The following is a 26045-nucleotide window of genomic DNA, read 5'->3' on the forward strand; positions in this document are numbered from 1 at the left end:
GGTAGGTTTTTAAAATGCACAAGTTAATTAAAAATCAAGAGATTAATTACATGAATTGCTGTTTTTTTTCTTAATTTGTGAAAATAAATCCATCAGCTGAGAAAGATGCAATCTTCAGCGCAACATTTTTAAAAGGGGAATTTAGACCATATACATTCTGAAAATGAAGTAAAATATTTCAATACTTTATATTAAGTTAGCAAAATCCTAACATTGAATAATCAGTATTTACATTTTAAAATTAAGTGTTCAGTTGCTTATAAAATACAATGCCTTGTGGCCGGTCTTTGCTAACTGACACCAATTTGGCTGAAAATCCCAAATAATTGTGATTTCCATCTGCATGGAAAGACTTGGTTAAATGCAACAGTATATTGCAGCAGATTGTGGCGGTGTGCATGTTATAACACCTCACCTCATCTTCAGTGAAAAAGTATTTCTAAGTGACTAGTAAAAAAAAAACCACAAACTGTCAGCAAATACCTCACAGCAAGTTTTATTTATACATCCAAAAACAAAAGATCAAATTTCTCACACTATATACAGATATTACATACAGTGTTTGTACACATATTACATAATTTGTACACAAGAAAAATATACATAAAAATGTAAACCTTTGTATACAAAAAATACCTTAGACAAATTAAACAAGGACCAATAACAAAAGGTGACTAGATTAGCTCATCCTATCCTTAAAAACAGTAATACAGTACATTCAATGAGTATAGGAATTTGTCAGCCATCTCTGAATTCAAGCAGTTAAATGTGCCTACGGTACAAGCCCTGTTAATTTTGTTCTACGTGGTTTTTGGGAGAGTAAACTGGTGCAGTGACTAATCTCATGCTATGTAGATACAGCAGTAATGCCTTGCAAACGTTTTCATCCAACTTGATTTATTTTATATTTTTTAACTTTTATGGGCACTGTGTTTATGACTTAGTTACAATACTGCAGTCACTGAGAAGCCCAGTCGTCTCTGGTGGAGCTACAGGTTTACACTTCATTATGTGTTTTCTCTTTGGAAGGGAGACAGAACTGGGCCTTCTCACAGCTGGAAGTGGGGGGGGGGGGGGGTTTCTGGTGCAGGCTCAGAGCTGGTAATGTAGGCAGCTGTTCATTTAATAAGCGTCCAAGCAAAAAAAAAAAAAGGCAAGACAGACACGGGACTTGTGAAACACCACCGACCTCATCCACTCCTGTGCAAATCTGTTGGAAAAACAATATACTGTAACAATCTGTTTTTCTCCACAAAATGAAATGGCGATGCATATATTTCTATGTTTCATACCACCAAGAATCAAGCCAGTGACCATAATCTAAAAATATAATGCTCTCACACAAAAGGTTGCTTCCCCATGCAAATCTCAAAACTTCTTCCTGGAGTTTTAATAGCTATCAAAAATACTATCCAATCAGAATATCATTTGAAAATTAAATGACAGCATACAAACATTGCTCCCTCCAACTTGCAAACATTTTTTGAAACAATGTTTTTATTAATTTTTCATTGCACTTGCAACCATTTTTGATAGCCATTAAAAACAAGACTCATTCTACAAGACAGTTTCCACTGAATACATTGCAAATAACAATTTCAAGCCATTGCTACTCAATAATTTACCAACAAACCCCAAGATAGACTTCCTACTCTATATTTCTAATACGCAACAACGCCTGACAATCTGTCAAATGTCTAATATAATATCTATCAAAAGCCATGGTTGTACTGCTGTATGAGTCGGTAACAGACAGGGGAGGAGCCCTCGTGGTTATTTATTTAAAATTAAAATCAGACCCTAGTTTTGCATCAAGCTTAAAATCATTTTATGAGTTTTAGAGTAAATCAGACACTGCTTAACACACCAGTTGATACCATTTAAATCACCTACCTAATCCCTCTCTGGGTATTCTGGCCTTGTCTTATAGTGGGTTTCTTTAGAGTCCTGACACTGAATTAGTAACCATTGTATATGTGGACCAGAGAGCACCTTTGAGAGTAGACACTTAAAGTCCCTGGATTACACCATCATCACCCCTACTATTAACACTGAAACTCTGAAAAACTGAAATTAGCCTTAAAAATCCACTCAGTGTGAGAAGTTAGGCTGACCTGATTACTGGTCAGTATAGGCTCTAGTTCTGAGTGAAACTGCTGTAAAATAAAAAAGTTTGCAACAGTTATAGAGGCCAAAATATATTCCTGATCCAGCAAGTGAAGCTACATGTAATGAGACCAATAAAATGCCTTACAATGCTAGAGTTATGTTAATGTATTTATTGCTTTAAGAAACTATATTTACCTTCAAGTGTCTACTAGGCCACTCAGAGTCCCACAACCAACGGTGAGGTCAGAGATTTTGACATCTGAGCAAACCAATAAATGAGCACATATACAGTATACACAATATAAAAACAACTGTTTAAAAGTATTTTGGTAAATAGATATGACTGTGAAATCTGACTCCGTAAGATTCTATATCATGATAACAGTTAAATAGCTTGAAACATAATGGGTCACAAATATCACAACCTGTACTCTTTGTTTTTCCGAGGTTGACAGAAGCAGTGTATGAAACAGGTGGGAAATTAGAAATGCAAGGGCTATCGTAGCAAGGCAGGGTACAGTTGATCATTTAAAGACAGGATTTTAAGTGAAATTAACTTGAAACTTGAACTGGCAAAGCAAACAAACTGACCACTGATTGAGGCTTCTACGTCAACGAATTCTGAGCACTGTGACAGATAATCTCTGCTAAGGTCCTTCCGCCAATTTTCACCCGTTTATTTCATCACAAAATCTGACAGTTACTCCCTGCTGACGAAACCACGAGGCATCAAACAAGTGGACTCACACTGACTTAAAATCCCAGAGACCGCCTGGCTACAGAATAAAAGAATGGAAATAGAAAATATTGAGGAAAATCTGAGGTTGTGCAAATTCATTATCAAATAGTGCACTATTACCACATTGCACACATGTAGCAGATGAAGAGGGATGGTCAATCAGGAGCCAGTCGACTTGAATTGTAAGTGACTGTGAGTCCACAGACCATCATGTGGCCGCTGCAGGCCGACTGCTCTCATTTACTTTGCGTGAACGGTGGTGTGGCGCTGTTGGCACTTGCAGCGGTGGCACTAACTATGGAAAAGCCAGCGGGGGGCGCTGTGGAGCTGTGGCTGGGCTGCACGTCTTTCGGGATGCCACTGTGGGAGGCCAATTGATGGCCAAAGGCCGCGCTGAACTGTGGGAGCTGTTGCTTGGGCTGTGTGGAGGTCAAAAGATCGTGTGAAGAGGATGGGAGGGAGGATGAGGGGGAAGGGGATGTCGTCAAACCTGTCATGCCACTCTGGGGCATCGCTGAGAGTGCAGCCATGGGCTGCAGCGTCACAGAGTGGGTGGTGGCCGGGGGCGTGGACAGAGAGGTGGATATGAGATGACTTTCTGATCCTATGAGATTGCCAAACTGCGTTGGGTCTGTGAGGGGGAGAGGGAGATTGTTCCATGATGAGCGCGGGGGTCCTGGTACCCCACTGAGAGGGACTTCCAGCAGTAGAGGGGTGTCTGTCTGGAAGGAGCTGGCATGGGGAGAAGACATGTGGTCACTGTATGGGGATGGCACGTGCTCACTGCTGTAGTGGCTGCCTTGGGGTGATGATGTGGGCGCATGCGACTTGGCCAGGACGTGGGACGTGTGTGCCCGGGAAAACGTTCGCTCTGTTATGGAGGTCTGAGTGAGAAGGGAGGTGGTGGAGTGGGCTACTGTAGAAGAAGATGAGGTCAGGTTGGAGCATGACGTCTGGGGCTGGTTAGCGGGCTGAGATGGCGGCGAGGGGGGGAAGTGACCCCCAGTGGACTGCAGTAGGTTGTCCTCCAGCTCGAGGCTAGTGAAGTTCTCTGTGGGGATGCGGCTGTTGAGCAGGTCCCCCATGCCCCCCGGCTGGACTGGCCCAGGGAACACAGTCATGGCTCGGTGGTCCACTCCTTCAGATGGGGCCAGGTCTCCCATGGAGGTCAGGCACACCAAAGAATCTGGGTAAGACCCCATAGCCTGCAGTGCTCGCACCAGCTCCTCAGCCTCCTCTGTGGTGGGCAATAATTCCCCATTTTTACCTACACACACACACACACACACACACACAATTTATCATTACAAAAATCACATACAGGAAGGACTTTGTTAGAATACACATGAAAGAATGAGCTGTATGACAACCTTCAAACAAGTCGAAGTCCTGCAGGTCATCAGGTAGTCTGGGTAGCACATCGGAGAAATCCTCCTGGTTTAGCTCGAGGTCATTTGGAATGTCTGCCATTTCATTGGTGATATCGTCAGGAAGCTCCTCTGTACTCAGGTCTGGAGTTGAAGGGCTCCTGCCACAAAGATGAGATTAAAAACTGCTTAGTTAAGGAATACAAAATGCTACTGTAGAGAAGGAGCCGTTCAAACGTGTGTGACATGAGAGCCTGTGAATGAGGGTATTCTCCCTGACACTGGTTCTCTGCACACTACATTTTTAAGTCAACAGTGTAGAGAAACGAGTGTAGCAGACCTGATGCTGGCCTGTGACGGCATTGCTAAGCTTGTAGAAGGCATTCCCAGGTTCCCCTGTGGCAACGCTGGAGGGATGGGTTTCTGAGGCCTCCGCGGCCCTCTCCTCCTCTTCTTCTTGTGTTTTTTGGTGAGAGCCGGGGGTTTGGTCTTTTTACGTGGCTTCCGCTGTTGCTGGTGCTGCACTCGTCGTTTACCATCCCCTCGCAGAAAGTTATCCTGTGAGTTATGTGTGGTAGAGCATCGAGTCATCATCAGATTGATACCATTCTCATGTCTATGAGTGTTATCGATCGTCTTGTCTAACTCGGCAAAAGAGAAGGTATTTCCAAAATGTCAAAACTGCCCTTTGAATATTGAACTCACCATTTTTTTGGCATGCTCTTCACAGAGTGGAGTCTGGTGCGTGATATCAAACACAGGGATGGAGCACTGCTGACCATCTGCAAATCTGGCTGTGCAGCTAGCAAAGAGCTGCTGGGAACGATTCAACAGGATGTCTGCAGAGTACAATAAAGGAAATAACAATACACTAGACAGAGCATGTGATACTCTGTGGTGGTACTCCAACACAAAAGGAATATTGTACATCACAGTATGCGATGACATAATTTAAAACAAGTACAACTGAAACTGATAAAACCATATTTTCAATTCGAAAACAGAAGCCATTCTTCTGCACTTGTAGCGACCAACTGTACAATCAGCGATGTAGTGGAAAGGATACGCTGAAAGCAGTGTCGAGTGAAGGGCAGAGCCCTGTTGTTGCAGGCCTGGCCCTTTGTGCTGCCACTGCAGGTCCCCGTATCTGTGTTCTGCTGGCTTGCTGGAGCCACACTGTAGAGACATACAGACCCAGGACTGAGCGAACAGTAATAACACTGACAACACTCCACGTGTGTTATGTTTTGTAGGTTTCAAATCAGGAGATGAAGATCGCAAGATTAGAAGATCAACAAGTCGCACACTTTGCTAGTTGCGCTGATATAAAACACAGGTGGGTGATGGAAGGTTTGTGACTGGTTTAACAATGCTGGCACCTCCTAACACATGGGAGTTGATCTTACTGTGACTATGTTGCATATGTGAGAATACCTTGAAGAGCTTCGAGAGGCACCGCGTAACTCCTGGATCAGCTGCCCAGCACAGTTGGGGTTGTTACTGGCAGCGTGCAGCAAGGCTTTGCGGAAGGCATAGCGGTATCTCTTTTGGCGGATACTCGCCCTCTCCTGCCTGCACATGTGCTTGTATTTCTCCTGGAGATAGGAGCAAAGCCTAAGTAGCCGCGTTCTCCGTGAGGAACCGCTGTCATCTTCCAACCTATTTAGAAAACAATTAATAGCAGTCATGACGAGACGCGTCAGGTCAAAGTTTATACTGTGGGGTTAAGTATTACGATACCGACCCATTCTGTGGTCTCCAAGAGCTCTGGAAAGGAACAAATGTCTCTGCCTCCTCTTCATCATCATCATCAGCACTGTCTTCTGACCAGTCCAGTCCTGGAAGAGAACTTGTTAGAGCAGCTCAGCTATGTCAGCAGGCTCAAATCTCAATTGCCAAACTATATCTGAACTATCTTAGACAGTCCCTAAAAACTGCACATTCAATTTATACGTAAGAAGAAAGTGAGTGGTAAATGCATTTAAATTAAGCACCTAGATGAGGAAAGAGGTCTCCATGCTCCTCGTGTGTCTTGGCACAGAGCTGCACCAGATGTTGCAACCTGGCCATGCAGCTGGCAGAAGGTGAGAAGGCAGCGGGACGCATGACAACCATGTGCCGCTGATTGTTACTGCCACTGTCCTTGCAACTGACAGGCAAGTGAGTAGCAGTGAAAGGCATTTTCCTGCTGAGTGATGGCCCAGAAGGTTGCACTGGACTGGGTGCTGCATTAGCGGGCATCCCTGGAGGCAGAAAGTTGACCGTCTGAGGTGGTGGTGGATTGCATAATAAACCCTGCTGCTGTCCTGGAAAGATGAAGGAAGTCACGCTGGAGTGCTGGGGTGGCTGGAGAAGACCTGACTGCTGCCGTGGGAGATGAGTGTTGAGCGGCGAGGAGGGGAGGACACGGGGGGCAGGGGAGGGACTAAAGTGCTCAGGAGGTGGCTGGAAGAGGTCTGTGTCATGGCAAAGTTTCTGGTTGAGCACCAGCCGACTCTGTAGTTTCTTCTTGATGGCGCTGCCCTTCCAAGCAGTACCCACCTCCTCCCCATCTGTGTCATCCTCATAAAAGGCAAAAGGGTCCAGGAGTTCCCCATCAGGGAGGGGTAACAAGCGTGTACAGGGAGGAGATGGTGGAAGTTCATCTAGACCATTGGGAGCTTTCAGAGCTAGAGAGGGCACAGTTATGTTGAGAGCCACTGACTCCAGGTGAGCCCGTGAGCGCATTTCCTCCAAAGCATCATGTTTCTTTTTCCGTTCCTTCTTGGGGATAAAGCCCAGAACCTGCAGGTGGCTGTTACAGTATCTGTAAAACAAGAACACATCCTCAGCATACTGTGAACAGAATAATGTTTTCTGCACAGCAGAGTGGAATATGCTAAACACATGCACACAAACATACACACCTGCGGTCCTCCGACTTGGGGATGGGGTTGGTACATCGCTGGCTGTTGTACTTGGCCACATATTCACATTGCTTGAAGGGGGCTGTCTTATCCTCCAGAACATGCCGGATACAGAAAGCATAGCCATTTAGTCTGCGCTGCTTGCAGAGCTTTGGGCTGTACGAGCACAACGGCTTATTGTCCACCTCTGAGAAGTGTATGTGTTTGCCTTCATACATCACGTGACTCTTGTTCTTGACAACATCAGCTGATGGGATAAAGTCAGGGGAAACCAAGAATTACATCACTAACACTTTATACTATGGAGGTACTGTATACTTGAGAGGCATGGAAATAGTCACTTCTACAACAGGTGACCGTTTACCCAGCTCTTAGCTAATGTATGTATTTAATGAGAATAAATAGCCAAATAATTATGCAATATAATTTGCTGCGTTATGTTAGAAAATGACATTTCAAGACATACGACTGATTTCACAATTGCTTATCGTTAAACTACTGTTAGACTGTATATTGTGAATAATAAATATTGCACTGACATTTTATTACTTATTTGAGAACATTTTAGTCTAGACAAACTTTGCTACTTAATACTAGTGGCTTTCACACCTCATTTTCAATGTGAAAATATCTCATTGATAAATGGGTGGTAAACAGAGAATAGGTAATTCTCATAAAGTCCATTCAATTATCCCTCAAGCTAGCACTTAAAAGATAATATGATGGTGGTAAAACAGTATATTGCATGACAGCGGTCTGACTCTGCATTACAGTGCAAAAGCTAAAAAAACAGTCACTTGCTAGTTTGAAGGCATAATTACATTTTAAAATGTAACGCTTCATAAATAAACAAGCAGACAAACAGGACACTGCGAGTATATCACATTACATTGTAATGATAATTGTAGCGTTAGCTGCCATGCTTGAGTAGGAATTTAGCTGCTACTTTTAACTTGAATTGAGTTTTTAAAATAGTCCTGAGAGCCTATAAGAGACCCTTAGAAATGAGAAGGCAATTAAGATCAATGTCTTCTACTTTGTTCTTTAAAAAATAAGAAAAAAAGAACATTGTTCACACCTGCCCAAACGAACCACACAAAGGGGGTTGATGCTCCAGGGTTCGATTCAACAGAACAGAACTAAACAAGGCAGGTCTGACAACTCCCATAGTATCACTCAATAAGAAACTTTCTAAAAATATTGAGTTAAAATCTCAAAATAATGACTTAGCTAGTATCTCAATGACAAACCTTCCCAAAATAAACTAACTTATTGTTATAAGTTAATTATTATGTTTGAGATAATACAGTTAATTCATTAATTTGAGACAAAACTCCACGGCAGGTAACCAACTCATTATAACGACAATGATTTACAGGATCTATTTTCTTTTCATCACATTGGCGGAAATGGGCTTCCACAGATCTGGCAGCTGAGGTACTTGTTAGATAAAGTGTCATTTGTATCAGCCTGGGTTCACGTTAACAACCTTAGATATGGAGAACCGGACAGGCAGCAAACGGTGACTAACGTTAGCTTACCAACATTAGCTTGGAGCCGATGGACAGATGTGAAACTTTACAGTATGAAATTGCAAACGTATACGTTTAACATACCCCCGTGTCCTAATCCATAAGACACAGCTTTATCCATTTTCAGGCAGAAATACATTTTTATTGACATAGACCAACCACGAAAAGTCAAATTTGCTAGTTAGCTGACAAGCTATCAAAGCTAAAAACACAGATTAGTAGGCGGTAGCTAACCAGGAAACGGAAACGAATGGCAACACTATAAAATGTCTATTTTCAGTTTAGTTACATTAAGAAAAATACAAGCGTTATCATAAATTACAAGCAATAATTGACCCCAATCGTGGGATTTTTGTGTTTATAAAAATCTGACATTTATGGCGAAATACTCTGAAACAAAGGGTCTGCATTCGACGCTTAAGGCCTGTCCCCAAAGGCCTCTGTAATAATCGATATGAATTATTCGTTAGTGTCACATTAGCAGGCTACAGGACTTGAGATTGTCAATATTGCATAACTCCTCACATCTAGTTAAGTCGCTGAGTCATTTAGTAAGATCACAGGTCATAAAATAAATGAGTCATTTATAAGAGGCCTATTAGCTTTGATAGCACAGCGGACTCTAGTTGGACGCCCGGCCGTTTGAAGCCTGTGCAAAACGGTACACTCAAAATCGAGACCGAGGCTGCATACGACTTCACTTACCTTGAATTGGTACGGGCTGTGTGAGGTATTCGCTCCAGATAGACGGCCGAAATGTCTATTAGAATCAGCTAGGCTATTTGTGCATCGATATTCGAGACAGGATAATGACAGTGATCTTCATCGAGCTCGGTATATCTTGAAATAAGGATGCATTTAAATATAAGCTATCCAGAGCAAATTACAAGCAGTAGGCAGGCTGCTGAGGATTTTTGTTGGATCCACAGCAGACTCCTCACAGCACCACTACAGGCACTGCGAGGACATGACAACAATCCGCTCAACAACAACAACCTCTCCTACCATATTGGAAATCAACTTTGTTAAAAGCCCCTACAGTGTGGAAGTGTCATGTTAATCTCTTTATAACAGAAAATGCAGTTTGTGTGAATGACATTGCCGTTTACATTTTTCAAATTTGAAACAACTGGGTTAAAGAATATTGACTGATGGGTCCTGCAAAATGTTACAGTGTAAATTCCACCTGGACCCCGGCTACCGTCCTCCGTATGAATGAGTTACCAGCCCTGCTGCCACTGTTCACTGATTATGGACCACGTACAAGGCAGATACAGGAGCTCGAGACTGGAAAAGTTGACTCGTGGCGCATCAAAACAGGCCAGTACCATCACTTGTACATACTTATACTTTTAACATTTTTTTAATAGGAGCACAAACTTAAATAGGTGGTTTACAAAGATGCATTAAGCTTACAGAAAACTGGTTCATTAAATATCACATAAATAGCCACACTTAATAATATATTAAGTAATAATATATACTCTATATACCTTAAAAGAAAATATATTCTTAACACTTTTAATGTTGGTAATTTTACAAGAAGACAAGATATTAGAAGTATAAGGATTTTAAACCTTTGGTCACACCTACTAAAATGTTAATGTCCTAACAGGTGAAAACATCAGTCAGGGACCGTGCATCTTTGGAGATTTGGTAAACCCTAAGCTTACATACACTCTGCAAGTATATACACATTTTTGCAGATTAGTAATGTTTGTTAGTTCCATAATGTGTATAGATGATTAGGCATCTACAACAATAAAACAGTGCATATAAATACATTTCTAGAAATGTGCAAAAAGGGCAGTTGTGCGTATAATGTTTTTTAACCAAGGATGGCTATCCATTGTGCTTTAGCATATGGCTGGCTCGTCCACAGCTTGCGCTCCCTCTGTGACAGCTTTCACACACTTTGCCATAGTCTGGGAGGCTCTGCTTATCGGATCTGTGGGTAAAGATTGAGAGCAACTTTAAAATCTGCACACCTAAATTACTGTGAAGTTAAAAAGTCTTCATTGTAATGGGTCTAGAAAATTAACACTGTAGGTGTTTTCAATGCTATGTTCAAAGGCTAAAGTTGCATGACGATATTGCATTTAAAACCCTGTGTTGTAAGTGAATGGTGCTACAGTAGAGTATGGTAATGCAACAGCATTATTTTAAGTCACTTTGTGCTATGCCATGCAGTGGTGAAACACCATCATACAGATAACAAGAATACTTAGTGTCCTACTTAATTTTTGTTTTGCAGTTAAATTTGACTACCAGATTTGAAACTAAGAAGCATTTTGTCCATGTCAAATTCATAGTAGTGCTACATATGAAAAAAATATATTGTGATTAAAATTTTATTGCAAGAAAAAAATAACTATGTAAAGCAGGTTGTCAGGAGCAGATTCATAAGCGGTGGCAAATAAAATTTAATATGCTGAGAAAAAGTAGCTACCAGCGGCTACAAAATGTTATGCCATTTGTTAAGTTTAAGTCATTTAAAGAATAATGTAGGCATTTGTTTTTTCTACAGAAGAGTCTTTAATAAGCTCATTATTTCACTTAACTATTTTGTTGGTCCTTTTGTGTTTTCTGTAATTTGCCTATACAATTATTTTTGGTACAAAGTGTCAACAAATAGAACATCTCATATTAGTGAAATGACTATGAAATTAGCTGAAAGCACATTATGCTCCCAATGAGACAAACTTATTTGATTATAATTGCCCCATGACCCAACTGCAAATTTACATCTTGATCCCCTAAGCTGTAGCGCTCTGATTACAGCAAAATAGTATGTTCCTGTTCTCTCCTACTATACAATTACCATTAGCTGTCCAAATATTCATGCCACTGAAATAAGGGCAATAAAATCGGGATCTAACTATGGTATAACAGTAGCTGTATTCAAAAGTAATCTTATATTCCTATATTAATCAGAGTAAGAGCTCAATCAGAATAAGATGACTAATTGTGAAAGAAGTTCCATTTCATTTAAACGCTGGTTCTTAACCTCACTTATTAACAATGTCCATGTATATAATATAATATAATAATAAAATATTGTCATGTAAACACAATTACTTTTTATTTCTGAATATGTATACTCTATCTACGTATGCTTTCCTTCACAATGTTAGTTTCCAAGATAATCAAATTATTGTGTGTGCTCCAAGTGGCATGCTTTCTAAACAACTGCAGAAGTAACAAAACACTCTTCAATAGGAAGCACAGCAGTAAACAGCCAAATCTTTGCTCAGCTTGAAGTAGGATTTTGTATTGTTCTTGAAACAAACTTTCCTGTGATGATTGACATGTAAACAGGACAACTTAAATGATTACTTTATTCAGCGATAATGTAACACTGTTGTGGGAATTACATTTGGATTCATTTCATTTGGCGAAAAAAAGAAAATATCTTATGTAACGACAGCTATTGAGGGCTAATTAGATGCAGCTATAAAAGCTATAGTCTCACATTGCCAGACCTTCCTCCACAGTGCTGCGGAGGAGGGTCTGGCTAGTCCACACAGCATTCCGGGATGGGAGAAAAACATGCCCTGGTTTATTGGCATTTCTTTGAACCAATCATAATCGTCTTGGGCAGCGATATGTGCCGGACGGAGCAACGGTGCCGCTGCAAAATAGCCTCGAGAAGGAACTTGCTTTGGTGGAACATGTGTACCTTCAAAAGTTGTTTTAGTCGTGCAACAGAAAACTCAGCTTGGACAGAGTCTAACAGCTTGATTTACCCTGCAGAGATCTGAGGAGCAGTTAACCATAGTCCTCATAAATCCACCAGAGTTTAAAATGCCAACACAAAGAAAGCGGAAGGTAACGGACATCCGGCTGAAAATGAGGGACATCCAGCGGAATTTCCGGTGGCACCTGCACAATCCCGGAAACGAAACATCGTAGATATAGACTATAATTAGTCAACATAGATTATATTTACAATAAGTAACTGATGCAACACTGCTGTGTTTCCTGGAGGATTTTTGAATGAAAATAACATTTAGACCAGGGGGCTATTGCACAAAACCAGGATAAGGGATTAAGCTGGGATATTCCAGTTATCCTGGATGAATTTAGCCTTGACTTGGTTTCACAAAAGCAGAGGCACCTAATTTACCATGGAGATTTATTCTGTGCAGCTAGCCTGCTCATGACCAGGCTAACAGCCAGGATTTATTAATCCTGGAGCCTTTTATGTTCACTCAGCAGGTTTTTACCTTATTTTTATTAGCCTGCATTAAATACAACAGGTACATGTTGCTGTTCAGTAAAACACCATTATTATTTAAAGTTGTGACCATTTAAAAAAAATTATTATTCATGTGACAGTCATTGTTACTGTTACTGCTGTATGAAAACTGCTTGTTGTTAGAAGTTTGGTGAATATATTACAGCAGTTGTTGAGATAATTAGAAAAGGCTGATAAAGTTGCAAATGTGTTTTAAATGAAGTCAGTGATGAGTGACAATATATAAAGTGCTATACACTTGTTAGTGGTTCTAACAATGGCAGACTGGTCAGAGACCAATACACCTTTAATTATTTTTAGTTGATTTATTTCTTTTAGTATTCTTTAACAAAGGACCATGTATGCCTCTCTTCCATGTACACTGTATTTGGCATTCTTAGCACACAATGTGTGTTCTCTTCAGTAAACTGGGACTATAATTTGGAGGACTGAACAATTATTATAGGTTTTTATAATTGTACAATCCTCCCTAATTATAGTCTTAGTTCACTGGACCAGTAACTATATAGTTGAGGCTACTGTACATCCTGTACATTCATGAAACAACAGGGAGAGAACACCTCAATGGCTTATATTTTGCTGGGGGGAAAATAACTGATGAATACGCTGTGTTACAGTCATGTTTACAATGTTCATTAAATTTATCACTTATTATCTTTATAGTTTCTAGATTTCAGAGTCCAGTTTCTTCAGTGTCTTTCTTTTCTATGTCCATATATACAAGGGAGCAAAGCATATAATATGAAAAGAAGGAAACTGCCTCTCTAAAACATAAAAACGCGTGGCAGAAGCGGAACGACTGAATAATATATCTAAAAATATAAATTTACGAACTACTGCTCTTAAATGAAACCATTCAAGGAGTTAGGCTAATTATTTCCACAAACGAACTGTTGTACACTTTGCCTGAAAAGCGAACAGTGGGAGTAAATATGTTACTTATATTTTAGCCCGAGAGAGAGAGAGAGAGAGAGAGAGAGAGAGAGAAAGAGAGATGTACGCATTGTTATGTACCCTTGTGTTATCTTCGGGTCACCGGGACTCAACGCCAGGCCAATACAAAACATCAAATAAACTGGACGGGTCCCGGTGACCCGAAGGACAACACAAGGGTTAAGGCAAAGAGTACAACTCATTTGTGCAAATAATAAGCCTAACTCCTGGAATGGTATGGCAGTTTAAATTAAGAGCAGTGTTCAGTAAATGTATATTTTTAGGCTACTTACACATTCAGCCGGTCCGTGATCGTCTGCCTCGCTTTCTCTCGCTGTTTCATTACAGAGGCCACGTTTTCTTTTTTTACAAATAATGTGTTTCACGTTGTCATAATTCCATATGAAGCTGCTGCTAACTCTGTGTAAGGCCGGCTACACACTGGCTGCGTCGCGTGAGCGTGTCAGTTGCGTGGCGTGTCCGTTTATATTTCGGCTCCTATGTTAACAGGTTAGAGCTTACATACTGTGTGAACTGTGTAGAACCGACGCCTATTTTTCACGCGACTCGCAAATGTGTTGGAAGCGTTTCCAGGCAAAATAGAATAGGAAAAGATGGTTATATGTCATTTTGACATGAATACATGACATGTTGATGTTTGAAAGTCTCTAGGTTTTGATATAAATGTAATTTAAAAAACAAATCGATTTTCTAATATTGCACTTTTCAAAACAGAACGAAATATTCTGTAGCCTATTTTGCCGTCAATACTGCCGACGTTGTCTTTGCTGTAATCAAATCAGTCTATATTTATGTTTAACATGGTATTTCATTTTATCAATGGGAAACGTACATGTGTACAGACAAGGCTAGCAGCAGCAGCATGCCCACGCTCACGCCATGCAGGCAGTGTGTAGCCGGCCTAAAGAATACACAATGCGTATTCTCCATTTTAGCATCAGTAAATCTGTGATCGATATCGCGGTCTGTTAAAGAAAGCCATGAATGCGCATCTATCCAAATTACTTCTGCTTGGCTCGACATAGTCGCTGCTCCTCAGCCTGGTTTGGCCTTCGTGAAACACACCAAGCCAGGCTGCACAGATTAGACTAGGTCAAGCCTCGCTTTATCGGTTATCCTGGATTTATAAATTCTACTTTTGTGCAATACCCCCCAGGTTTATTGGGAGGAGTACCAGAGTACTAGTGACCCACCTGTCATATAGAAGTCCTTCACAGTTAGCTGTGGAGGGACTAAAGATCCAGTAAGGACAGCCTGGTTCACTGCCTGAAAGAGAAAAGTCAGATATCACCATCATCATGGAAACTAAGATAAACCAACTGAATAAGCTAACATTTACATAAGGCTTTATTAGTGCCTCCTCTGTAATCAACTAAACACTTGCTGGAGGAAGATAACGGCTGACCTTAGACAGTTCATTAGCCTGCTTAAAGTAGTTTGCCTCCTCAACATCATCATATCGCAGAAGATTTGGGGAAACCTCTGCCAGTCTATCACGCACTTCATCAAGGGTGTCATATGGCAGAGTCACTCCAGCAAGCTTAAAAATGGACAGAAAAATATACAGCATTTAGTCTTATTTTGTTATTATTTAATATAACACAATTATCTTTTATTGTAGTTCACCTCAGATATGGCTCTGATGATCTTCCAGTCCTCCCTAGCCATGCCTGGGGCAGTCACAGCCACTTTGGTCTGCTGGGCACGGCCCTCAGTGTTCACATAGGTGCTACATTTCTCAGTATATGCAGCTCCAGGAAGCAAGATATCAGCCATTGGTGCACCAACATCGCCATGGTGACCTGGGCAGTTTTGGCACAGAGCACTTAAATTAGGCAAGAAAACATTTGATGCTCCTTGACATAGATTCTCCAAGCCTCTCTCAGATGCTATACATAAATTAATGTAAATGAAAAAGCGTCTGCTGCTGTGCAGTAAAACAGCTGACCTTGATAAATTATGAAGCTGTCCTTTGGGAGGTCTTGGCGTGTAATGCAGCCAGCATCAGCTCCTAGTAAGAAAAGAACTTTGGGTGGATTCTTTCTGATAGCTTCCACTCCTGGCTTGTACCCAAGATCAAGTGCAGCCACTTGACTGGCAACCCTGAAAACAGCACATATATTACAGTAATCATCCCCCTGGAACTTCTCTGTTACCGAAAGTTTCCCTGTTTCCCTCTAATTTTCCAAGACAATGACCTGTGAAGCACATTGAGAACCTTCCAGGTTTCCTCTGTGCCACTTCTGACGTGAGCATTCTGAGCAATGGTTGACACAGCGGCCATTATTGCGGCCCCATCCTCTCTCTGCAGGCAACTGCTTCCAACCACAACAACAGGATGCTTGGCTTTAGCCAAGACCTGCAAGAGATAAAAGACGCAAAATACGGAAGAGACATTAGTCGTGGTTCCATTCAATTGTCAAGCAAACCTTAAGCAAATCTTTGAAATGTCACAAAAGAGAAATGCAAATTAGGGCGTTTACATCAAATGGTTTGGTGTTGTCAAAGGTTGGCAGTATAGGCAACGCTTTACGCATAGCCAGTAAACAGAGTAGAAGAAGTTAAATTTGCGAACCGGAAACGGAACAAGTTGCCCTGGCCTTCTAACCCATCTACGAGACAAAAAATGGAGGTCTTCAGGAATTTGTTTCAATTGGGCAAGTTTTAATTGTTCTTTCATGTTAGCAAGTGTTGGCCATGTGTCATGCTGTCTGGAGACAAATACAAATAATGTAATGATTCTAATGCACGCAGCAAGTGCCATATGGGAACGATTATGGGAATATCCGGGAAGACGCAGACAGCAGAAACAGCTGATCAGTCATGTGAGTTGAATGTTTGCTATGTCAGAACCTATTTGGTAAAGACGTTTCCATATCCCATTTAGCAAATCAATTATTTTTCGACAAAGGCAAAAACCATCTCAAGCGAGCGCAAAAACTTTTAACACGGCTATTCAAGTTGACTGATAACATGTATTGCTTTACTGACTACCTGGGAGAACGGGTGAGTTCCTGACGCAATTTCTTGAAGAACCTTGGCAGACTCCCCAAGATGGTCATATGTGTAACTTAGGTCCACTTCCTTTCCCAAAAGAGCCACTTGCAACTCATTGTGAAGCCAGCTGAATCAGAGATACCAAGATCATATTAAAGAACATGCATTTTTGTTTAACTTAACTCCAATTTACTAGTCTGACCATGTTCAACAACCAGAGATTATTGTATTTACAGCATTTAACCTGCCTTTTTCTGATTCGTGCATTGAACAGAGGAGCCTCATAGCGTGGGTTCGTGCCAACCAGAAGCAGCAGATCAGCTTCTTCAATGCCAGCAATCCCAGTGTTTAGAAGATAATTTGAACGCAGGTCACATCTAAAGAAGGAACGGTAAAAACAGAACTTAACATCAGGGCAAGTCCAACTGGCTTTGTCCCATCTTCAGTTTCACTCTTTCTGTGGCCTTACCCAGCTCCAACAGTTGGGAACATCTCCTCAGTGCACAGGTTTTCACTATTCAAACGGTTCAGCAAATCTTTCAGGGAAATGAGAGCCTCTGCATCCACCAAGCCTCCAACAATAGCAGCAACGTCATTTCCTTCAACTCCTTGCAACTGTCAGATAAAACAGATGTAATTTAGGACACCCTAAGTTGAAACAATAAGTTGCAAATTATCATACAGTGTACATTACTGAAGGTCATTTCATCATAAATTACATACAGCTCCAGCAACTCGAGGCAGCACATCTTCCCAGGTTGTGGGAACCAACTGCCCAGACTCGTTTTTCACCATTGGCTGAGTAAGCCTCTGCCTTTTGAGTCCATCATACGCAAACCTGTCAGGGTGGATTCAAGGAAGGGTTCAGGATTGAGTACGTTTACGTACACACTAATATTCCACTATTATTCCAAATATGACAATATTCCGAATTTGATACAGGTCATGTAAACAGCATATTCCGATTGGATATTCCGAATAAGGCCTTTTTCCGATTAAGATGTGGGATATTGCAGTATTATTCGTGTTTTAGAGGCATTCTTTGGACATGTATACAGTACTCAATCTGGGTTTTTACCACAGTTTACGCCCAGTTTACGGCCTCTTGCCTGTTTACGGCTTATGGTCAGCTCTGTGCGTTGCTATGGTTGCTGTACACAAACCAACCAGCCAACAGTTTGCAAGGCTGCAGATCCAATAAGAAGGAGAAACACAGCTACTTTTAAACATTATCAAAGACTTGGATATCAACAGGTTTTTGGATATGCGCACACATCGCTACACCGACCTTTTCAAGAAACTGGTTGAAGGAATGAAAGAGGGACGCTGTGTTCGCATGGTCCAACAAGTCCGTCACCGCTGGTAAACTTTGAAAAAAATCGTATTTTGCACGGCTAACGTTACATGTAAATGGGACTATTAGTGGAATATTCATTTTCATTAGCCATGTAAACAGCTTAGTCGGAATATTGTCTTTTATGGAATAAGGGCAAAAAACAGAATATTATGTCCATGTAAACGTAGTCAATGATGCGAACATCATTAAAAAAAACTATGTCTGTGAAGTAAACTTTGTGTGATGAGAAAGGAACCTGGTTTTGTCTGAGATCCACTCCTCATTTACATCCTCATTAAGACGAGGCAGGATTCTCATCACCTCACCCCCACGAGTGGTCACCACAATGTTACTACCCACAGCATCCATAACATCAATGGATTCAGTCTTCCTGAAGAAAACATAACAACAATACATGATTGTACAAACTAACATTTGAGCCCAAAAAGTGAATTAAAATGTAGAGCACAATCAAAAAACCTGGTCTCCCAAGGGCGAGCAGTGAATGCATATGGTTTAGAGGTCAGGGCCCCCACAGGGCATATATCAATAACGTTCCCAGATAACTCCGACATGAACATCTTCTCCACATAGGTCCCAATCTGCAGGTCATTGCCTCTGCCAGTGGTACCCAGGTCCTCTACACCTGCAATCTCACTGGCAAAGCTGTAGGAGCAAAAAAACAAAAAAATGTCATAATCTAAATGTATACAGCAACTCTACTTACTCTACATATCGATGTGTGTGACTCACCGCACACAGCGAGTGCACTGGATGCAGCGAGTCATTATGGTTTTGATGAGAGGGCCAATGTTTTTGTCCTCCACAGCTCTTTTGCTCTCTGTGAAGCGGCTCCTATCACTGCCAAACTGCATTGACTGGTCCTTCAAAGATAATGATATTCACTTGTATTAGTCAATCTTATATTAAATAATAAAAAAAACAAAGTTTGTCATACACACACTCAAGTCTATGAAAAACACATCTACAATGGTGGTGATTATCTTTACCTGTAGATCACATTCTCCCCCCTGATCACAAATTGGACAATCTAATGGGTGGTTAGCCAGTAGGAACTCCATCACACCCTCTCTGTGTAAAATCAAAGGAGATTTTGTAAATGTTTGGGAACAGTTAGGTATGATTACAAAGCAATATGAACTCTACAAAACAAATGTAATGTAAATGTAATATTATAAGAGAACAGCAGATAATACAATGTCTTACTTGTGAATTTGATCCTACCTGGCCTTTCTTGTTTTGTCAGAATTGGTTAAAATATTCCAGCCCTTCATGACTGGCATAGCACAAGCTGCCACTGGCTACAAGATAAATGAAAAATGATTACTGATTATTTTAAATAGGCATAGTCCTGTCTTTGTCATACTAAGCAAATAAATACTGAAATACCAGCTTGGCTAACAAACTAGAAACAAAACAACACACACACACACACACACACACACACACACATATACATATACAGCCTAAAACATACCTTAGGAATTTTCTCTATCTCCACAAGACACATGCGACAGTTTCCAGCAACTGACAGGCGCTCATGGTAGCAGAATCGAGGAATCTGCATTCCTACCTTCTCACATGCCTGTGACAAAATTGAGTCACAGTGTTAAATCTGATATTTTGAATTAATATGTCAGGAAATTAGCTTTCTATCTTATATGACTGCATGCATGAATTTAGCATGTTACCTGCAAAACAGTGGTTCCTGGCTCCACCATGATAGGGTTCCCATCCACGAACACTTCCAGGAGGTTACTGGCAGCTGCTGTTGCTGTGGTCCGAGCTTTAAGCACAGACAAAAACATCTGTATTCACACTTTCCCTTTTCCTTTCATCCAATTACTGTTACTTTTAATGGAGAAAACAGAAACATTGTTTATCATCATCTATAGCACATCATATTACAATGGATCCCTGGTATTCCAAAGTAATAACAAATGGCACTGACTACTATTGGCTAAATTGAGCCAGCAACAGCCTGACACCAGATGTGGTATCTGGCAAATCTGTAATCCTGCCTATAATCCATCAGTGGAACAAAGTGACAAGGGTTCTGGTGCTCGCACACAACAAACAACAAGGGTGTTCTGCATAAATACAAAACACGCATTGTACGTAACCAAGGAATGGTCAATTAATCAGTTGATGAAGTGGCATATTGTTACCATTGTTAGTTGCAGCCGCACATCCTTTAGTAATTGCTGCTGGAAAGAGACTCCTGCTCACAACAGGCAAACGCAACATGCTGCAAGAGAGGGAACATCGCGTGTGAGGTCCAATTCTTCTGGTTACATTTTCTCAAGTGTCGATCAGACTTTAAGATATTGGTGCGTGTTTTAAAACCCTGAACCCTCCTTGCAACAGGCAAAACAAAAACACAAGTACCAGCAAGTTAGCTACGCAGGGCTGTCACTAAAAGCAACTAATTTATGCTGCGACCCATTTAAAAAAAAAAAAAGAAAGAAGAACATGTCTATTCAGGGTGTAACGTTACGTTATAAAGCTCTACAGCTATGATATCAAATACCTTGAAAATCTAACGAAACGTTAGACTGGCCAAATTATGTAATTTACCACGTTAACGTTAGCTGACTATGTTAGCCCGCATTGTCATAATCTAATGTTACGCCAATGATACTATCAACTGCCACCGCGTGAAGGAGTAAATTAACGTAATTTAAAGGTTTTAAGGTTAACTCCAAACGCATGCAGCATTTCTTGCTACAAACAAGCTAACGTAACATGTAGCTAACGTCAGCCGAGTTCCAGCCGACTAACGTTGACTTTAGCGTTACGAGTTTATTTTAAGGAGCCGTTTCTAACGTTTGTCCTTCAGTCAGGACTATAGAAGTGTCTAGCTATATACCTAATGCTATTTCCTTAACACTACAGTGACTTTTGCTTACCTTGCCAGTGTTTGTTTCCTCATGAGACTGCCTGCGACACAGATTGCACGATCTTGTTATTCTACTGCGTCACGGATTAAGTAATCCTGTATACGATAATCCAAGTCTACTTTTCTGTAAATACTGACTAATCTGACCTAATCTAATACTAAATGCATTTAACACTAGCCATGACAGTAATGTAAACTCTCTTCTTAGCAGATATACCCATCTGCACCAATTTGTGACAGTCTGTGGTGAAGTGACACAGTGGCAGTAACAGCAGGGGTTTCTCCTCACATTCAGACAATTATGTCTGAATTTTATAACGAGTACTTAATTCAAAAGATGGAGGGTTACAGGTGTGTGTGTGTGTGTGTGTGTGTGTGTGTGTGTGTGTGTGTGTGTGTGTGTCTCACTTACTTGGCCATTAAAGCTGATTCTAATTATGATGAGGGCACGCTGAGTGTAGTTGTCAAAGAAGTCTAAAATATTTGCCTTCTGGCCACCTTTTTACAGTTATTTCAGGGATTCAAACCAGCCCCCCCCCCCCCCCCAGTCACAGGCAGGATGGTACTCTATCTCTTAAACCTAACAGTGATGTAATCATTTTAAGTCAGAGTTCACTAGAAATAAATAACAGGAAACGGCTGATAAACAGACCCTCAGGAAATGGAAGGAAATGCACATCTGGATTTACGTCAGGCTGTAATCTAAAACATCAGCCTACTTTTTAATGACAGAGTTTTCTAACATTAAGTCAAACAATATAAAGAAAGTATTCAACAAAGTACAGCAGGTGTTCAAAAGGAGAATGTATAAAGAAATGGGCTATTTACTTGAAATATATTAGATTAAAACATTTTATACAACTCTATAGTTAAAAATCTTACAATACATTGATATGTGACTATCAGTATAAAACAGTACATAATGTTAGACTACAAACAGATTTACCGGTATACAATATATCTCATCTTTAAGAACTAAAGATGTCGGGCCTCAAGAGAATAATAACAAATTCAGTAAATACTTAAGATACATTTGATATGACTGCAACTAATGATTACTTTTATTATGGATAAATCTGTATGATTTTCTTAGTCTATAAAAGGACAGAAAATAGTGAAAAACACAGTTTACTATCATAGAAGACAAATGCATTCAAGCAGCAAATTCTCACAATTGAGAAGCTAGAACCAGAGAATGCTTGAGATTTTTCTTTTTTTAAATTATTTAAACAATGAATTGCTCAAAATACTTGCTGATATATTTTCTGTTGATCAACTAATCAGATTTGATTGCCTCTTTCTCTGTAGTCTTGCATTGCCAGACCTATCTCCACAGCGCTGCAGAGGAAAGTCTGGCTAGTCCACACAACATTACTGAATAGGAGAAAATCGTGCTCTGGTTTGTTGGCATTTCTTTAAACCAATCACAATCATCTTGGGCGATGCTAAGCGCCAGACGGAGCAACAGTGCAAAATAGCCTCAGGAAGGAACTTGTTTTGGTGGAACATGTGCATGTAGGCAGGCAAGCTCTGGAATTAAAATGGCTGTAGAGTGTGTGATTAAATAAAGATAAAAGTAATTTGATTGTCAGTTCTAGCTCTGAGGATGTTTTCTGAATCGACCGAAGTTTAGAATGCCAACACAAAGAAAGCGGAAGGTGAGGGACATCCGGCTGAAAATTAGGGACATCCGGTGGAACCTCCGGCGGCAGCAGAACTATCCCGTAAATGAAACTTAATCGATATAGACTACTTTCTCTGTAAATCACTTAAGTTATGCAAATGAAAACTAAGTGGAAAGATACTAACTCCAGTTCAATTTAGATTTTTTCATTGAGAGTAATTACACAACTCAAATAACATGATAACATATGATAACAACATAGTAACCAAATAACATAAAATCGGAAAATCTTAACACTATGGCTGGAAAGAACAGCTCTGATAATCCTCCACATTTACGCTAAAGTAATAGCCAGTCTTACTTTCATGTTTTTCATGGACAACTACTACAGTCTGAGGATAGTTGTAATCATAGAGTTGATGACTCCACAGGCTCCTCTGGGACACTGTCCTGTTGAACTTCTGGCTCAGACTCTATCTCAGTTGCAGAGATTGACTGGCTGAGCTCTCTCAGTGAACTCTTAGTAATGTCCAGGCATGCACGCTTCAGGATATGACGCACCTTTTTGCTCAGGAGCATATACAGGAGGGGGTTAATGCAGCTGTTAAAAAAGCCTAAGCTGGTGGCAAGAGGAAAGCCAGCTTTCAGTATGCTGTGTAGGTATAATGAGGAATGTATGGATAACTCCATCAAGCTAAAAGTATGAAAAGGTGCCCAGCATAAAAAGAAGGCCAGAATTACTGCAGATACTGTTTTGGAGAAGCTGGACAGCTGAACCGAGCCCCCAGATTGATTCACTTTGATTGTCAGAAGTATACCCGTCACACATATGGCAGTAAAAGGCAAAAGGAAGCCCACAGTGGTACGAATGACCACTGTCATAATGTGTATCATGGCTGCTGTATGTCCGTCCTGTGTGTGGAAGTTGTTGAAGCACACTACCTTGTCATGTAAGTGCATGGTGTCACGAAAAATCAGTGCAGGACAGCTCAAGGCAGCAGCCAGCACCCATATGCAACCACATACAACCCAGGCTCTCTCTTTAGCGCGATACCTCTGACACCAGTTGAGGTGGACCAGAGAAACATATCTGTCTATACTGAGCACTGTGAGAAAGAGCACACTGGCATACATGTTCATCACAGACACAAATGAGTTAAGCTTACACATGACCATACCAAAGTCCCAATGGAAGTCCTGCAGTATGTAATCAATGGAGAAGGGTAGAAAAAGCACAAATACAAAGTCGGCCATGGCTAGATTGAGTAACCAAACACTGTTAACTGTCTTTTTGCTTTTAAACGCTGTCACCCAAATGACAGTTCCATTTCCAATCAGACCAAGCACAAAGGAAATAATATAGATGACCACTGAGATAATGTGGATAGGTTCCCTCTGTCTGTGGTCTACTTTAAATTCCTCCACATCGCCGTACTCCATGTCCTCGAATTCATAGGTGTAGTTTCCATAGTCCTCTCCAGAGTCACCCATTGTTGCAAGGATGTCACCTCTGTAGTAAAGCTGTCTGTGGGAAGGAAAAGCTCATGATAAGATGTATTCCTTTAAACACAGTAATTCAAAACATTCCTATGTATTATAATCAACCTATAACACGTGTTCTCAACTCACACTCTCTGTGATTATGCCGGGCTGTTCCCCAGAAGGATCCAGTTGTCTGTCCTGTCCCCTTTTCCTATTATTCAGTTCCTGTGTTGAAGTGTTGAAGTCAGGACTGGGTGTGTCCAGTGTAACCCTGGAACATAGTGTCAACATCCATTTAGATCAACAATGTGGACAGTGAGATGCCCACCCAAATGAGGCAGAAAGATTCCTCATAGTATGATTCATAGTGTTTGTCCTGTAAGTAAACCTGGAAGAACTGGCAAACACTGTATTGTTGCACAATGCACAATTTTAATGTCATTGTTAATCTTTTACAAGGTTATTACTGACAAAGCAACCGGGTGAAAGGTTAGATTTTTTTTCACATATCACCAATATTTGTATATTCTTTAAGGTCAGAATGGGGCCTGCTATGGCCAGTACAAGTTTTACTCAAGCCAGATTAAAAACAAATTTACCATAAATTTGTGGTCTGAGGTGAATGTTGTAAGTCACACTTTTTTTTATCAGAAATATTCTACTCTTTATTGCATTATACAAATACATTCATGAATAGCCTATTAATACACTTTGAAAAACAAAAGTTTAAGTAAACAGAACAAGGTTAATAATATGAATTAAATCTCAATCTCAAAGCAAAAAAGGAAACATGGTTAAATAATCAGACTTTGCCATGAAAATGTGTTGAAAAAAGTACCATCAGACCATACAAACTGTATGTCAAATCAATGCAATTAAAAATGCATAATACATAGAATATGTCCTTTTAAAAAGTAGTAAGTAACTGCAGATATAAATATGTCAGTAAACAATAGAAAAACGTGTTTATACTACAAAAACTAGAAACTAAATGGACAAAATGCTGAATGCAGAATCAGTGCAATCAACAAATAAAAACTAGAACCTGACCTATAAGAATAAGCTGCTATATTTACATAAAATAATCTCTGCAAACAATGCAAAAGTAGTGTTTATATAGCCTGTTGAGTAGGCAATAACAGTTCATAGTAACGTTAGTGCCACATACACACTATTGGCATACTAATGGGATAAACATGAAGTGCTTTTCCGTTTAGATATAAAGAAGAGAGTGCTCACCTAAAAGTGCAGCGCTCCCTTTCATTAGTAGGCTATTTAGATGAAAACGCCTTCAGCTCCCGGATGAACGTGACTGCTAACTTTTAGCCGTTAAGCTCCGTTTTGCTGGGCCTCGTCCGTGACTGACCACACTCAGCTGCAAAACTATTTCTGCGGCATGTGTAGTCTTTCCGTGAGTTCATCCAAACTCCGCTTCGCACTGGGTACAGAGGAGCTAGATGTGCAGTGGGCGCGCCTGGCTGACGCGTCAAACATGGACCACAGAATGAAGAAAAGTTATTGGTCACCCGGCCGCACTGAAGAATGCTTTCATTCAGAGGAGCTGCGGCTGCTTTTCATAACAGCAGAGTAAACCCAGCGTACGTTTCCCCCCCTCGGTGAATAAACGGATAACTTTTTACGTCAACGTTTGTTTTCTCCTATATTGCACACATTGCTTTAGTCAATGGGTAGGGCTAACTAAGGGGGAGTTTATTTGGGGCTGTCATCTGCCGTTTCCTTCTGCATTTGCTTTCCTCTTACAATGTAGCCTATTATAACGCCTTGATTTAGCTCCCTGTTGATTGTTGCTCATTAAAAGAG

The 26045-nt window shown here is 40.6% G+C and overlaps 3 protein-coding genes and 1 long non-coding RNA gene across 6 annotated transcripts; 1 reads left to right on the forward strand and 3 right to left on the reverse strand.

Moving 5' to 3' along the window:
• Window positions 1–914: 914 nt before the first annotated feature.
• On the reverse strand, window positions 915–9834 carry LOC116047932 (INO80 complex subunit D). The gene is made up of 10 exons (XM_031296981.2): window positions 9359–9834; window positions 7122–7368; window positions 6210–7021; window positions 5960–6053; window positions 5650–5874; window positions 5282–5391; window positions 4921–5054; window positions 4556–4773; window positions 4219–4376; window positions 915–4115 (listed from the first exon to the last, which is right to left on the reverse strand). Exons 2-10 carry the CDS (start codon window positions 7337–7339, stop codon window positions 3085–3087), a joined length of 3000 nt encoding a protein of 999 aa, XP_031152841.1. The 5' UTR covers window positions 7340–7368; window positions 9359–9834; the 3' UTR covers window positions 915–3084.
• LOC118495536 lies at window positions 8057–10440 on the forward strand. Of its 2 annotated transcripts, none has more exons than XR_004897986.1 (2): window positions 8057–8558; window positions 9828–10440. It is a non-coding gene; the product is annotated as an uncharacterized LOC118495536 (long non-coding RNA). The 2 variants fall into 2 exon arrangements; XR_004897987.1 differs by lacking the exon at window positions 8057–8558 and adding an exon at window positions 8590–8921.
• Window positions 10441–10477: 37 nt separating this feature from the next.
• Window positions 10478–21365, reverse strand: LOC116047941 (NADH-ubiquinone oxidoreductase 75 kDa subunit, mitochondrial). Its single transcript, XM_031296991.2, has 19 exons — window positions 21129–21365; window positions 20388–20467; window positions 19911–20005; window positions 19697–19804; window positions 19444–19520; window positions 19209–19290; window positions 18952–19082; window positions 18679–18864; window positions 18455–18589; window positions 17586–17700; window positions 17332–17477; window positions 17111–17239; window positions 16860–16989; window positions 16064–16224; window positions 15814–15968; window positions 15492–15667; window positions 15271–15405; window positions 15059–15131; window positions 10478–10601 (listed from the first exon to the last, which is right to left on the reverse strand). Exons 1-19 carry the CDS (start codon window positions 21149–21151, stop codon window positions 10510–10512), a joined length of 2229 nt encoding a protein of 742 aa, XP_031152851.1. The 5' UTR covers window positions 21152–21365; the 3' UTR covers window positions 10478–10509.
• Window positions 21366–21668: 303 nt separating this feature from the next.
• On the reverse strand, window positions 21669–25596 carry gpr1 (G protein-coupled receptor 1). Of its 2 annotated transcripts, XM_036003955.1 has the most exons (4): window positions 25464–25596; window positions 24372–24495; window positions 23005–24267; window positions 21669–22972 (listed from the first exon to the last, which is right to left on the reverse strand). In XM_036003955.1, the coding sequence occupies exon 3, from the start codon at window positions 24231–24233 to the stop codon at window positions 23151–23153; it is 1083 nt and encodes a 360-aa protein (XP_035859848.1). In that variant the 5' UTR covers window positions 24234–24267; window positions 24372–24495; window positions 25464–25596; the 3' UTR covers window positions 21669–22972; window positions 23005–23150. The 2 variants fall into 2 exon arrangements, with proteins under 2 accessions (XP_035859848.1, XP_031152899.1); XM_031297039.2 differs by lacking the exon at window positions 25464–25596 and having other exon boundaries at window positions 23005–24263; window positions 24372–24489.
• Between the last annotated feature and the right edge of the window lie 449 nt (window positions 25597–26045).

Source organism: Sander lucioperca, chromosome 8 (genome assembly GCF_008315115.2).
Source record: "Sander lucioperca isolate FBNREF2018 chromosome 8, SLUC_FBN_1.2, whole genome shotgun sequence".
Classification (NCBI taxonomy): domain Eukaryota; kingdom Metazoa; phylum Chordata; class Actinopteri; order Perciformes; family Percidae; genus Sander; species Sander lucioperca.

Excerpts from the sequence above, each read along its gene's own strand:
- LOC116047932 (XM_031296981.2), bottom strand. The coding sequence starts at position 7,339 with ATGTATGAAGGCAAACACATACACTTCTCAGAGGTGGACAATAAGCCG. Across the intron at positions 5,055-5,281 it reads CACTCGACACTGCTTTCAGC|ACATCCTGTTGAATCGTTCC; the intron begins GTATCCTTTCCA and ends TGTACTCTGCAG. Across the intron at positions 4,116-4,218 it reads GGACTTCGACTTGTTTGAAG|GTAAAAATGGGGAATTATTG; the intron begins GTTGTCATACAG and ends GTGTGTGTGTAG.
- gpr1 (XM_036003955.1), bottom strand. The coding sequence starts at position 24,233 with ATGGGTGACTCTGGAGAGGACTATGGAAACTACACCTATGAATTCGAG.
- LOC116047941 (XM_031296991.2), bottom strand. The coding sequence starts at position 21,151 with ATGAGGAAACAAACACTGGCAAG. Across the intron at positions 19,521-19,696 it reads AGATAGAGAAAATTCCTAAG|CCAGTGGCAGCTTGTGCTAT; the intron begins GTATGTTTTAGG and ends TTTATCTTGTAG. Across the intron at positions 16,990-17,110 it reads AATGCACGAATCAGAAAAAG|CTGGCTTCACAATGAGTTGC; the intron begins GCAGGTTAAATG and ends TCTCTGATTCAG.